Raw genomic sequence first — 15301 nt, forward strand, 5'->3', positions numbered from 1 at the left:
CTCCTGGCTATTGTAAATAGACCTGCAATGAACATTGTGGTACATGACTCTTTTTGAATTATGGTTTTCTCAGGGTATATGCCCAGTAGTGGGATTGCTTTGTCATATGGTAGTTCTGTTTGTAGTTTTTTAAGGAACCTCCATACTGGTCTCCATAGTGGCTGTATCAATTTACATTCCCACCAACAGTGCAAGAGGGTTCCCTTTTCTCCACACCCTCTCCAGCATTTATTATTTCTAGATTTTTTAATGATGGCCATTCTGACTGGTGTGAGATGATATCTCATTGTAGTTTTGATTTGCATTTCTCTAATGATTAATGATGTTGAGCATTCTTTCATGTTTGTTGGTAGTCTGTATATCTTCTCTGGAGAAATGTCTATTTAGGTCTTCTGCCCATTTTTGGATTGGGTTTTTTGTTTTTTTGTTATTGAGCTGCATGAGCTGCTTGTAAACTTTGGCGATTAATCCTTTGTCAGTTGCTTCATTTGCAAATATTTTCGCCTATTCTGAGGGTTGTCTTTTTGTCTTGTCTATGGTTTCCTTTGCTGTGCAAAAGCTTTTAAGTTTCATTAGGTCCCATTTGTTTATTTTTGTTTTCATTTCCATTTTTCTAGGAGGTGGGTCAAAAAGGATCTTGCTGTGATTTATGTCATAGAGTGTTCGGCCTATGTTTGCCTCTAAGAGTTTGATAGTTTCTGGCCTTATATTTAGGTCTTTAATCCATTTTGAGCTTATTTTTGTGTATGGTGTTAGGGAGTGTTCTAATCTCATACTTTTACATGTACCTGTCCAGTTTTCCCAGCACCACTTATTGAAGAGGTTGTCTTTTCTCCACTGTATATTCTTGCCTCCTTTATCAAAGATAAGGTGACCATATGTGCGTGGGTTTATCTCTTGGTTTTCTATCCTGTTCCATTGATCTATCTTTCTGTTTTTGTGCCAGTACCATACTGTCTTGATTACTGTAGCTTTGTAATATAGTCTGAAGTCAGGGAACCTGATTACTACAGGTCCGTTTTTTGTTCTCAAGATTGATTTGGCTATTCGAGGTCTTTTGTGTTTCCATACAAATTGTGAGATTTTTTGTTCTAGTTCTGTGAAAATTGCCAGTGGTAGTTTGATAGGGATTGCATTGAATCTGTAGATTGCTTTGGGTAGTAGAGTCATTTTCACAATGTTTATTCTTCCAATCCAAGAACGTGGTATATATCTCCATCTGTTTGTATCATCTTTAATTTCTTTCATCAGTATCTTATAATTTTCTGCATACAGGTCTTTTGTCTCCTTAGGTAGGTTTATTCCTAGATATTTTATTCTTTTTGTTGCAGTGGTAAATGAGAGTGTTTTCTTAATTTCACTTTCAGATTTTTAATCATTAGTGTATAGGAATGCAAGAGATTTCTGTGCATTAATTTTGTATCCTGCTACTTAACCAAATTCATTGATTAGCTCTAGTAGTTTTCTGGTAGCATCTTTGGGATTCTCTATGTATAGTATCATGTCATCTGCAAACAGTGACAGCTTTACTTCTTCTTTTCTGATTTGGATTCCTTTTATTTCTTTTTCTTTTCTGATTGCTGTGGCTAAAAATTCTAAAACTATGTTGAATAATAGCGGTAAGTCTGGGCAACCTTGTCTTGTTCCTGGTCTTAGTGGAAATGGTTTCAGTTTTTCACCATTGAGGACAATGTTGGCTGTGGGTTTGTCATATATGGCCTTTAGTATGTTGAGAAAAGTTCCCTCTATGCCTACATACTGCAGGGTTTTTATCATAAATGGGTGTTGAATTTTGTCGAAAGCTTTCTCTGCATCTATTGAGATGATCATATGGTTTTTCTCCTTCAATTTGTTAATATTGTGTATCACGTTGATTGATTTGCGTATATTGAGGAATGCTTGCATTCCTGGGGTAAACCCCACTTGATCATGGTATATGATCATTTTAATGTGCTGTTGGATTCTGTTTGCTAGTACTTTGTTAAGGATTTTTTGCTTTTAAAATGTTTTCTTTGTATTTAATTTTTGATAGCTTTATTAATATGTGTCTTGGCATCTTTCTCCTTGGATTTATCCTGTATGGGACTCTCTGTGCTTCCTGGACTTGATTAACTATTACTTTCCCATATTAAGGAAGTTTTCAACTATAATCTCTTCAAAAATTTTCTCAGTCTCTTTCTTTTTCTCTTCTTCTTCTGGGACCCCTAAAATTCGAATGTTGGTGTGTTTAATGTTGTCCCAGAGGTCTCTGAGACTGTCCTCAGTTCTTTTCATTCTTTTGTCTTTATTCCGCTCTGCAGTAGTTATTTCCACTATTTTATCTTCCAGGTCACTTATCCGTTCTTCTGCCTCAGTTATTCTGTTATTGATCCCTTCCAGAGTATTTTTAATTTCATTTATTGTGTTGTTCATCATTGCTTGTTTCCTCTTTAGTTCTTCTAGGTCCTTGTTAAATGTTTCTTGCTTTTTCTCTATTCTATTTCCAAGATTTTGGATCATCTTTACTGTCATTATTCTGAATTCTTTTTCAGCTAGACTGCCTATTTCCTCTTCATTTGTTAGGTTTGGTGGGTTTTTACCTTGCTTCTTCATCTGCTGTGTGTTTTTCTGTCTTCTCATTTTGCTTATCTTACTGTGTTTGGGGTATCCTTTTTGCAGGCTGCAGGTTCATAGTTCATGTTGTTTTTGGTGTCTGTCCCCAGTGGCTAAAGTTGGTTCAGTGGGTTGTGTAGGCTTCCTGGTGGAGCGGACTAGTGCCTATGTTCTGGTGGATGAGGCTGGATCTTGTCTTTCTGGTGGGCAGGTCCACGTCTGGTGGTGTGTTTTGGGGTGTCTGTGGCCTTATTATGATTTTAGGCAGCCTCTCTGCTAATGGGTGGGGTTGTGTTCCTGTCCTGCTAGTTGTTTGGCATAGGGTGTCCAGCACTGTAGCTTGCTGGTCATTGAGTGAAGGTGGGTCTTGGTGTTGAGATGGAGATCTCTCGGAGATTTTCGCTTTTTGATATTACATGGAGCTGGGAGGTCTCTTGTGGACCAGTGTCCTGAAGTTGGCTCTCCCACCTCAGAGGCACAGCACTGATTCCTGGCTGGAGCACCAAGAGCCTTTCATCCACACGGCTCAGAATAAAAGGGAGAAAAAGTAGAAAGAAAGAAAGAGGGTAAAATAAAATAAAATAAAGTAAGATAAAATAAAATAAAGTTATTAAAATAAAAAATAATTATTAAGAAAAAAACTTTTTAAAAAGAAAAAAAAAAAGCAACAGACGGATAGAGCCCTAGGACAAATGGTGAAAGCAAAGCTATACAGACAAAATCTCACACGGAAGCATACACATACACACTCACAAAAAGAGGAAAAGGGGAAAAAATAATCTATCTTGCTCCCAAAGTCCACCTCCTCAATTTGGGATGATTCCTTGTCTGTTCAGGTATTCCACACATGCAGGGTACATCAAGTTGGTTGTGGAGATTTAATCTGCTGCCCCTGAGGCTGCTGGGAGAAATTTCTCTTTCTCTTCTTTGTTCTCACAGCTCCCGGGGTTCAGCTTTGGATTTGGCGCTGCCTCTGCGTGTGGGTCGCCTGCGGGCGTCTGTTCTTCGCTCAGACAGGACGGGGTTAAAGATGCCGCTGATTCGGGGGCTGTGGCTCACTAAGGCGGGGCGGGGCGGGGCGGGGCACGGAGTGCGGGGCGGGAGGGCGGGGCACGGAGTGCGGGGCGGGCCTGCGGCAGCAGAGGCCGGCGTGACGTTGCACCAGCCTGAGGCGCGCTGTGCGTTCTCCCGGGGAAGTCGCTCTATCCTGGGACCCTGGCAGTGGCGGGCTGCACAGGCTCCTCGGAAGGGAGGTGTGGAGAGTGACCTGTGCCCGCTCACAGGTTTCTTGGTGGCGGCGGCAGCAGCCTTAGCGTCCCATGCCCGTCTCTGGGGTCCGAGCTGATAGCCGCGGCTCGCACCCGTCTCTGGAGCTCCTTTAAGCAGCGCTCTGAATCCCCTCTCCTCACGCACCAGGAAACAAAGAGGCAAGAAAAAGTCTCTTGCCTCTTCGGCAGCTCCAGACTTTTTCCTGGACTCCCTCCCGGCTAGCTGTGGCGCACTAACCCCTTCAGGCTGTGTTCACGCCGCCAGCCCCAGTCCTCTCCTTGTGCTCCGACCGGAAACCCGAGCCTCAGCTCCCAGCCCCGCCCGCCCCGGCGGGTGAGCAGACAAGCCTCTCAGACTGGTGAGTGCTGGTCAGCACCGATGCTCTGTGTGGGAATCTCTCCGCTTTGCCCTCCGCACCCCTGTTGCTGCGCTGTCCTTCGTGCCTTTGAAGCTCTCCCTTCCGCCACCCGCAGTCTCTGCCCGCGAAGGGCCTCGTAGTGTGTGGAAACTTTTCCTCCTTCACAGCTCCCTCCCACTGGTGCCGGTGCCGTCCCTCTTATTTGGTCTCTGTTTTTCCTTTTGCCCTACCCAGGTACGTGGGGAGTTTCTTGCCTTTTGGGAGGTCTGAGGTCTTCTGCCAGCCTTCAGTAGGTGTTCTGTAGGAGTTCTTCCACGTGTAGATGTATTTCTGATGTACCTGTGGCGAGGAATGTGATATCTGCGTCTTACTCTTCCGCCATCCTCCCGGCCCCTCCATTTTAAACATTTAACATATAAAACTGATGAAAATGTTTTGAGTGATATAAAATGAGATTAAATGCTATCCCTAGAAATAGTGTTCACGTTGAGAAAAAGGGTGGGCCCGAGCCTAGCCTGGGGGAACTCCATAGTTTAGAGGTAAGCCTAAGAAGAAACCAGTAAAGAAAATGGAGAAGTGGCTAGCAATGCCGGATAAAAAACAGGAGAGTGTGGTGTCACAGGAAAGACTTTCCTGGGAGGATATATTGGTTAATGGATTAGAATGCTGCTGAGAATTCCTGTAAAATAATGGAAAAATTGGCTCTCTGATTTGGCACCATAGAGACCATGAATCACCTCATTGGAGTGTTGTGTGAAACCCCTGTTGGCGTTCTTACAGAAAGAAGGTATAATGAGAAATTGGGTTCAAAATATAAACAATCTGTCGATATGTGTGTGCATGGAATTTTTTTGAAATATAGTTGTGTTTATTAATATTTCCTTTCTTATTAATATTCCACAATTTTCATTAGCACAGATTTATATTAAATTGTAGTATCTGGCATCCATCATTATTTTTCTTTTTTCAAAGTTATTCTATCTACATATGATTATTTTTCCAGATGAATTTCAAGATAATTTTATCAGTTCAAGGAAAAAGAGTTCTGTTGGGATTTTTATTGGAATTACTTAAAATTTTTAGATTAATCTAGGAAATGACCGTTTTTTCCATATTGAATCATGCTTAACAGGAATGCAGTGATTCCCTATTTCCTTCAAGTGGTCTTAGAAATCCTCTGGTAAACTTTTGTGGTTTTCTTCCTTTGGACACTAAAACTTTCTAAAGTCAATGTATCTGTTCCTATGATGAATGTTGCTATTATTTACATTTTAAAAATTGTGACAAAATATGCATAAAATAAAAGTTACCATTTTAATAATTTTTAAGTGTACTCTCAGTGGTATTAAGTACAGTTATACTGCTGTGCAACTATCATCACCATCCATCTCCAGAACCTTTTTCATCTTCTCAAACTGAAACTCCATACTCATTAAACAGTAACTCCCCACAAAGAGATGGATACAAAAACTGGACTCTTTTTTTTGCTCCATCCTTCCTACTTTATGTAAATGATGTTATAAATTACATCTTTGTATTGTATACCCATTAACACAGACTTATAATTAATTTTTATGTTTTTGTTTCTTAAATTCTGTAGAATAGTAAAATGTGGAGTTAGGAGCCAAAATTAAAGTAATGCTAATTTTTGTATTTGTCCTCATATTTATCCTTATGGAATACTTTGCATTTTATTATGACTTCAGGTTATATCTAGCAATCTTTTCATTTCAACTTGAAGGACTCCCTTTAGCATTTCTTGTAGGTCAAGTGTAGGGGCAATGAGGTGTTTTATTTTTATGTCACTGGGGATGTCTTAATTTCTCCCTCATTTTCAAAGAACATTATTGCTGAACATAGACTTTTTTGGTTGACAGTTCTTTCTTTCAGTACCTTAAATATATTGTCCCACTGCTTCTGGCCTGCAAAGTTTCTGCTGAGAAATCCGTTGCTAATCGTATTGCAGATACTTGTAGGTGATGAGTCACTTTTCTTTCAAGATTCTCTTTTTTATCTTTGACTTTTAATATATTTATTAAAATATGTCTCAGTGTGGATCTGTTTGAGTTTATCTTACTTGGAGTTCATCTTCCTTGGAGTTCACTGAGCTTTTGGTGCTTTCATATAACCGTATCTTTCTTCAGATTTGAAGTTTCCATCATTATTTCTTCAAATAAACTCTCGTACCCTTTCTCTCTCTTTTTCTTCTCCTTCTGAGATTCTCATGATATGTACATTGCTCTGTTTGGTGCTACCCAATAAGTCCCATAGGTTCTGTTTACTTTCTTTATTCTTTTTTTCCCTTTTGCTCCTCAAACTTGATAATTTCAAAGGACATGTGTTCAGTTCACTGATTCTTTTTTCTACTGTTTGAGTCTGCTGTTAGGTTTTTAAATTCAGTTATTGTATTTTCCCACTCCAGAAATTCTGTGTGTGTTTTTTTTTTTCAATAATTTCTGTATTTTGGTCGATCATCTTTTGTTCATATATCATTTTCCTGATTTTCTTTAATTCTTTGTCCATGTTTTCCTTTTGCTCTTAGAGCATATTTCTGATAGCTGTTTTAAAGTCTCTAGTAGTCCAGAACCTTTGTTACTTTACAGTTAGTTTCTAGAGATATATTTTGTTCTCTGACTGGACCATGTTTCCCTGTTGCTTTGTAAACTTGTGATCTTTTGTTGAAAATAGGGCATTTGAAAAAATAGCCACTTCTTCCAGTTTTTGGAGACTGGCTCTGTTCACAGAAAGATGTTCTCTAATCAGTCCAGCAGGAAGCCTCAAGATATTCTCAGGATTTTTGCATTTGTCTTCCCTTGGCCTGTGTGTACGTGTTCCGCCCTCCCTTACCCCCAGTTCCCCTGTATACGTGGCTGTTTTAAAATGTCCTGATTTCTTTAAGAGTATCACCCTGCTATTTCTTAAGGTTTTAAGTGTTCCACTGTGTTTCTAAGCAGGTAATCTCTGTCCTCAAATTCTGCTTGTTTACAGTTCAGCAGTTTTCATGCACCATGGAAGACTCCACTGTTTTCCATGCCTTCTAACCTGAGATCTAAACTATGCTGCTATTTCTGTCAGGCAAGACAGAAACCTGTTCCTCAGGTAGCCCACAGATAGGCCAGAACATGCAAACAAGTTCCACTCATTTTTTCCATCTGAAGGAAGGAACTGGGAATTGAGTCACTTCCTTCTGAGCATGCTAAACTGTGCCAGGGAGGGAATGAGGGTATTCACACATGCCATGAAATCTGCTGCCTTTTTAAGTGTGACTTTTTCTTGATTGGGCATTTGCTTGGTTGCTGCATATCCTTCACTGGTTTTTGGAGCTCCCGTAATGCTATTTTAGTCACTCTATAGTTGTTTACTTGATGTTTCCATGAGGGAATGAGGACCTGGAACATCCTCGTCTGCCATCTTGCTGATATCAGATCTGTTTGTTTGCTTTTTTAATTGTTTCTTTTACAGTTTTAGTTGTGGTTTTGAAGCCTAAACAGGTTCAGAATCATAGATGATCAGCCAAACCTCTAAATCATGATAATAGAAATGTGAAACTGTTACTGAAAAATATATTGATGATAGCTGTCATCTTTGTTTTGTTTCTAATTTAATGGTGATCCATCTAGGAGTGTGTCACAAACAAATATAATTATCAGAGAATTATAAATGACAAATTACAACTGAGACAATTGCTAGTTCTTTTATAAACAAATTAATGTTGAACAGATAAAACCAAATCAGAATTTTTTTAAAAAAAGAATAGAGCAAATCTCAATAAAAGACTCTTGTCTTGCGTTTCTAATAAGCTCCCAGGTGATGTTGATCCTGCTGTCTATAGTTCATACTATGAGTAGCACTTATTCAGCACTGCCTCATGTACACTGATAACACAAAACTATAATAGATGTAATTTTGAAAAAATGTATAACTTTCTGTATGAAATATGATTATTTACCAAACTATGCACTTTATTTAGCATAGAGACTTCTAACTGGAGAAGCATGATAAATGAGGAACTTGTGAATGTCCACAGTATAATGGGCAATTTTAAGAAGCAGTAGGTATTACAAGTATTAAACTGAAAATTAAATATGAAAAACAATCTCTATGATTATATTTTCTTTACTGATATCAGTAAATGTTGTAAGGAACTATGACTATATCTCCTAGTGGTAGAAATATCTCACAATATTTAATTATTATTTATATTGAGCTCCTGCTTTGAATTCATTAACATTTTATTTAGTACTTTTGCATCTATTTCTTTATTTAAATTGAGCTTAATTTTTTTGTTTTATGTGCTTTCTATTTCAGACAATCAAGACAAGGTAAACATTAAAATTTTGGAATTTTCCTTCTTCAATATACTCTAAAATGTTTCAAATGGCACAGGAATTATTTGCGTTTTAGAGGCAAAATCTGTGACTTGTAATTTTGTGGAGCTATATAAAAAATTGTCTCAATTTCTTTTACGTTTACTGGTCTATTCCAGGTTGTAAATATTGTCAATTATTATTTTTGCTAGAAAGAAAAAAAATGCACACTTTGTTCCATTTTCTAATACCTAAGTGTGTATTTTTATACACACTTTCCACCTATTTAAAAAAGAAAAAAAATCCTCTGATTCCTTTTTGTCTTTCCAGATTTTGTATATGTAATTCTATAATCCCACCACATCTAGTACCTTATTTCTTAGGAAATGCTGTATGAATGCTTAAAGAAAAAAAATTATATCAGTACAAGGAAGTTAATAACTTCTCCCCTCATTTCCCATAGAAAAATTCTGTGATTTGCTGGGTTACCTTTATTTATATAACTTCGTACTATACTGGTGGTAAGCAAAATCTTCATTAGTGTTTATACTCACTGGGGACAGTTCTATTTTAACTTGTATTCCCAGTTGCATGTAGTGTAATGTTCTATATTCTAAAAGACTCCAGTGCATTTTGTTAAACAGAATGATTTAAAGAGAATTGGCCAACTGCTGAATACCCATATCTCAAGGTCTTTCAAGTCAGAGCTGGCTAAACGTTTCTAAGAATGATGTAAAAGGATTTTTTTAAATCAATTTTTTAATCATTATTTTACAGAGGGCTTTAAAAGTCTTAACGTAATGCTATGCTTTTCTAATATCATGAAACAATATACAACATTTAAAAGTACCTTAAGTTCCTTTAAGATATTTTGCAATTATTAAGCGTAAATGCTTTGGACTATTTTTTGACCTATTCACAGTTGAGACTATTCACAGTTGTGAATGTGAACACCATGTGATGAAAAAATCTATTTTTATTAAAACACACCCTCATCCAATCTACAGACATAATTTCAATATCTTGATGATTTTTCCTCCTTGTATCTTCCTGTAAATGTTATTACTTTTTGATACAATTTTAATATGGAGGGATCATATTTCTTTTCATGATGCATGTGGCAGATGAACATGGAGTTTTTTAAGGGGAACTACAAGTGGAATATATATTTATATTTATTATATACATTTATATTCTTTTTCTTATTTTTAAGAAAATTGAATTTGTTGGTTCGGCTTTTTTCCTTATTTTGCCCAAGGAAATGATATAGAAGTCTTGGATGTTTTCTGCTTATGATTTCTGGAATTTTTTTCCTTTGTATTTGAACAAATTAAAAATGCATTTGGATTTAGATAAACTATGTGTGCCGAGAACATCCGTCTTATACACTAAACTGTTCTCTAAAGGGTGATGAGTAATTTGATTGGCAGTGAACACAACATAAATAACTAGGTTACAGATTGAGTTTAGTTTGGCCTGCAGCACCAAAACATCTCTAGACGATCTCAACACTGAACATCAGCTGCAGTTGGACACAAGTGTTTTAACCTATGCATCTCTCCACTGGAGGACTGACTTTAAAAACAACTGTATATATGGATTCTTAAACATTTGTTCTTATACCTTCAAACCTTTCCAGGGGATTTAGTATCCCAACATTGACTCTGTGCTGCCTCCAAAGCATTCAGACGATGACATTGCAAGGTCAGGCTGCTGCCCAGCACAAACCTGTCCTGTGGGCCTGGCGTGTATGTTTTCAGGTGTTGGCTAGGAGGAAGTCATTGAAAAGCAGAGCCAATTAGAACCACTTCCAGCAACAATAGAAATTACTGAGGTTGTCGAAGAAGAAGATAAACTGAAGAACGGCAACTGTATTTTGGGATCCAAGCATCAGATAAATGAAGCTAAAAATAATTTCAATCAAATTTATCTATAGCAAGTAGTTCCTTTTTTTAAAATTACTATTGATGTGTATTTAACTAATGACACTGTAGCTCTGTACCATTTCAGGTACCATTTATACCACTTAATTAACTGGGTAACTGTTTTCTAAGCACCTATTAAGAGGACTAGAATTTGTTCAGTGGTCTAAGGAATATAAAGTTATCTAAGATGTGCTCCTTACCTTAAGGAGATAACTTTGACAGGGATATGATGGCTGTTTATACATGGCTTTAAGCATTACCATCACCACCATCGTCATCATTATCATCAGAACTGCTATCATTCATTCATTCATTTGTTTATTATCTATAGCATACCTAGTATGTGCCAAACACTGTTCAAAATGCTAGGGATGTAGCAGAGAACAAGATGATCTAGGTTACTGACATCACAAAGCTTCTATTCTGGAGAGCTGAGACTGACAAAATGAACATTTAAACAACTTAATTTATATTATTATAGATATATGATTTACTAGGACATAATATACTCAAAAATGATAATGATATGAAGAAAAATAAAGCTAATTGAAGAAATAGAAGTGGATGTAGAATGTTATTTTGTAGAGGGTGGCCAGGCAAGGCCTCTCAAAGGAAGGAACATTTGAGATTGAGACCTGAAGTGATGAGAGAGAAAGAGTGACATGTGCAAGTGTACTGAGGAAGCACATTCCAAGCTGTTCACTTAGTGTGAACTGTCTTATTGTACATTTAAGTGAGAGCTTTGTTTGAATAATTTGTTTTAACCCTTGTTACATTTAAAAATAAATATTGTTATTATTCCAGTTGTTCAGCTAAAAAAGAAGCCTGAGGCTTAGGAAATTGTAGAGGCATGTTGTTTGCAATCTCATAGCTGTTAAGTAGCAGAGTTGGTCTCAAACCTATTGGTACAAGGCATTTTAGGCATTTTTTTTTTCAGAAGGAAAATTATATCTGGCTTGCATAATTGGGGGAAATTTTCAAGAGAAGAGACATTTGAGCAGGATGTTGAATGATTGACAATGTCTGTACCTGGATGCATATGAAACGAATTGGAGAAAAAAACTGGGAGTGGAATGGTTGGGTGAAGTTTGAAGCATCTGAGGCATATGTTGGAAATGGTAATCAGAGCAGTATAGGGTTCTTCCTCAAAAAAAAAAAAAAGATCAAGTTAGATGAAAAGACTGGAGCTTGGCTATAGACCATTGTTATTCTAGACTCACACATTTGCACTTAATTCTTTAGATAATGTAGAGACATTAAAGGACTTTGTGAATAAAGTGATGTAAGTGAAACTGTGCTTTAGAAATATTATAATGGTAATGGAATTTAAGATGGATGGAAAGGAGGGAATTATAGTAAGAGTTCATTAAGTCTGCAGTTCCTAAAACAGGGACTTGTAGATGCTTTTGATATTGATGGGTCATTTTTAGAGGAGCCAGACATTCTTATGAGCATCACTTTATGAACAGAAAAGTATTTTGTACTCAAACATGTTTTACCATTTTTAAAAATGGTATATTTTTTCTAGTCTGCCATTCCTGGGAAAATATGAGTTTATTTGAAAGCATTACAGACTTCAGAAGAGCTTTTATAAAATTGTGAATTTTCTCAGATAAAAGGTATTAAAGTACAACTATTATTATGTAGGGGTTCAAATCATTCCTTGATTCATTGGCTTATTGATTGATTCAAGAAATGTCTCCTTTTAGAATAGCATATTATAGTGTGTGAGTGTGGTTTCTGAAGCTAGACTTTTATGGATTGGACCTTGAGATATCCCACTTATTAGCAGTAAGTGGTTTGTTATTTATCTCTGTAAATCCCATGTTTCTCATCTGCAGATTTGTCAAAATAATAGTAATCTCACCTAATTCTCATGAGGATTTTGTGAGATTGTGAATATAAAGTACTCAGTACAATACGAGGCACATAATAAGGTATCTATTATTGCTGTTAGACAATGCTTGGTAGGCATTGCATAGTTACATATTCAAAAACTGAAAAACACACTCTGAACACATTTGTCTAATAATTTGCCTTGTGTTCCAGTGACAGTGAATCAAGATCAGAGTCAGTAGATTTAAAATTATCATTTCCCCTTGATTCCTTTACTGGACTGAGAAGTCAGTTATAATTGCTTACAATTATTCTCTTTCCTTTTTCTTCCCTCCCTTTGAGTTAATAAATATGAAAGTGTTTATGATTCTTGGTCCAGATACTCACTTCCTATTGTTTGTTGCCCTTCTTTCATTATCTCTTAGTTCTTGAGATGAGTGTTTCACAACTTTTTGCCCAGCATAGGCATCTACGTGTAGCATTGCCTCTCTAATCTATCATTCTGGCTTCTGAGTAGTCTTAAATAGAGCCTTAATATGGAGCATAACTGGTCATCACACCACACAGATTCTGACAAAGAAATTGCCCAGGGAACCTGCAGTCACGTTGCATTCCAGAAAAGGGTTTATGGTCTTAAGACAACTATTGCTTTTCTTGATGTTGTTACTGAAACGCTGATGATTTGCTAATCTACTGTTTCGATTTATGTGGACTAAGTTTATGAATGGAAATTGTAACCAAAATTCAGAAGGAATAGAGGTATTGGACGATAAGCATTAATAAGCATGAACATGAGGTATGGAGTGAGCCATTTTAGAAAAAAGATTGGAATTGATTTCTGCCGGATTTGGTTCATCAGAGTGTAAAACCTAAAGCTACTGATCTGAGAAGGGGAAAAACAAACAGTAACAAAATACCTCCTATGCGTGGTTTCTTCTTGCATTTATTTAGGACCTAATTCTTTAAGTCCAAAGAGTTTATCGCAGAACTGAATGCCACTATCCCTATATGAAAATTGGCTTCAGTGCTTTAAACTGTGAGTCACAATAAGCCATTTATAGCTTATCAAACGTTTGCTATTTTACTTATCTTTGTTTAAAGGAAGACTGTGGCTTCTTGGGTGATTTGTGCAAATACAGTGAACTGGAAACCTTTACGTTTTGTTTCATTTGTCCCCAAATCATTTGACTATTTCTGAATAAAGAAGGCTCTATTAGGACTGGAGGAAAAGAGGCTGGGGATTGGGACAGGAAGAAAGAAACAAGAAGCTTAGTGTTTTATAAACTTTATTATAAAGAAAATCTGGCGTTTATTTCAAACTAGTGTGGTCTGTGCTTTACTTTGGTGAATGATGCTCATATATTTCTAGTCAGTAGAATAGAACACAGATCATCTGAAAAATGAAAAGCTTTACTATATGTATGGTAAGAAATGCTCAAGTTTATCCTACCCCATCAGTCATACCTCCTTGCCAATATCATGCATGCTGCCCAGGGAGAGGATGTCGTAAACCATTGATATAGAAGCGCTCATTTAATTTAGTTACTACATTCTGTTGATATTTATGAGTGGTAGGGGAACTGTTTAAAAAAAGGACCTTTTGAGTTGACAAATGTGCACTGCTCTGCAGTGAGGGGGCATTTTTGAATAATTTTCCCATCACTAATCTCTTTTCCCCTTACCAGTTAGAAAAGTAGTCTATAGTGCTTCAGGAATATTAATATTTAAATCTTTATTGTAGGTTCCATTGTAGCAAGAAAAAATGTAAATGGGCACACTTTATTTACATAATTATTTTGCAGAGTATTTTGGCTATCATCCTAGTGTTTATATTCAATGTATTTTAATGCCATCCACATTTTAGACAACAGGCATAAACCTTTGCTGCTTTATCTGTTGGAGAAATAAGATTGCCCCCCAAAAGATAGCCATTTATAATATATGCACCTTTGAATAATTAAATGAGCTACCAAAGAGGAAGAGGATTCTAATCAGCTTTCAATGTGATTCTTCCATGCACTGAATCATTCCTTTATGAGTACATTTCTCTTGGAGCATGTATAATTATGAAACTTCTTTTTTTTTCTATCTCGGTAGGAACTGGGAAGTAACAGCCCTCCACAGAGAAACTGGAAGGGAATTGCTATTGCCCTGCTGGTGATTTTAGTTGTATGCTCACTCATCACTATGTCAGTCATCCTCTTAACCCCAGGTAATCTGTCTTTATTACTCTCTTATGATGGTATTGTGGATGATAATTTCACATTCAAATGCCTTAATAGGGTAGTCACATGTGGTTTCTTAGAACACATTAGCATTGGTTGGAATAAAAAAATGAATAACCAGACATTTCACAAATGGCACAGTCATTTTGTGGTTTAAATACCATGCAAGATAGTTGGGGGAAGCTGAAATGTAAAATATATATATTGAGAATGCCAAGGAAATCTTTGGTCTCCAGTGCTGTTTAGAGACTTGTTATGTTTGTCAATTTAATAAATGCGGAACACATTTGACTTTTATTGTGGGTGGAGATGAGGGAGTGGAGTCTGGAAGTTTCCATATATAGGAGACAGCCCAACTATAATGACAGTGGTAAGGGAGGATTTGACAGACAAAGAGGATTAGATCAAAAGAAAATGAGCTAAGCCTCTAAATAAGACACTTCCACTTTCTCTCGTCTTTCTCTGTAGTTTATACATTCCCAGTTTCTCTCTGTCTAAAGACCCTCTCCAGTTTGCTCTTGCACTACTCTTTAAATTGTGTCCTTTATGTTAAATAGTTGAAAACTACTATATAACTTATCAGTAGGTTTAATTGTTCTCTGGGGTTTATTTCAGTACTCAGAAGTTTTACTACTGTTTGGTAGGTGATAACACAGAAGGCAGAGAAAGGCTGCTCACATTTTAAACTCCCAAACTGCCTTCCAGGAACAAAAAAGTTTGTCATGCTAGTACAACCCACCCAACTAGCTTGCTCAAAAACTGATCCCCATATATGGCGGTGAAAAAAAT

The 15301-nt window shown here is 36.9% G+C and overlaps 1 protein-coding gene across 4 annotated transcripts in view; it reads left to right on the forward strand.

The window, feature by feature from the left end:
• DPP10 (dipeptidyl peptidase like 10) overlaps positions 1-15301 on the forward strand; it is a 1288081-nt gene that overhangs the window by 755567 nt on the left and 517213 nt on the right. For all 4 annotated transcript variants that reach the window (XM_067742149.1, XM_067742151.1, XM_067742148.1 and 1 more), the window contains exon 2: positions 14385-14499. In XM_067742149.1, the coding sequence (XP_067598250.1) occupies positions 14385-14499 (115 nt within the window). The remainder of the gene's footprint in view (positions 1-14384; positions 14500-15301) is intronic.

The sequence above is a fragment of the Pseudorca crassidens genome, chromosome 6 (assembly GCF_039906515.1).
Source record: "Pseudorca crassidens isolate mPseCra1 chromosome 6, mPseCra1.hap1, whole genome shotgun sequence".
NCBI classification, from domain to species: Eukaryota; Metazoa; Chordata; class Mammalia; order Artiodactyla; family Delphinidae; genus Pseudorca; species Pseudorca crassidens.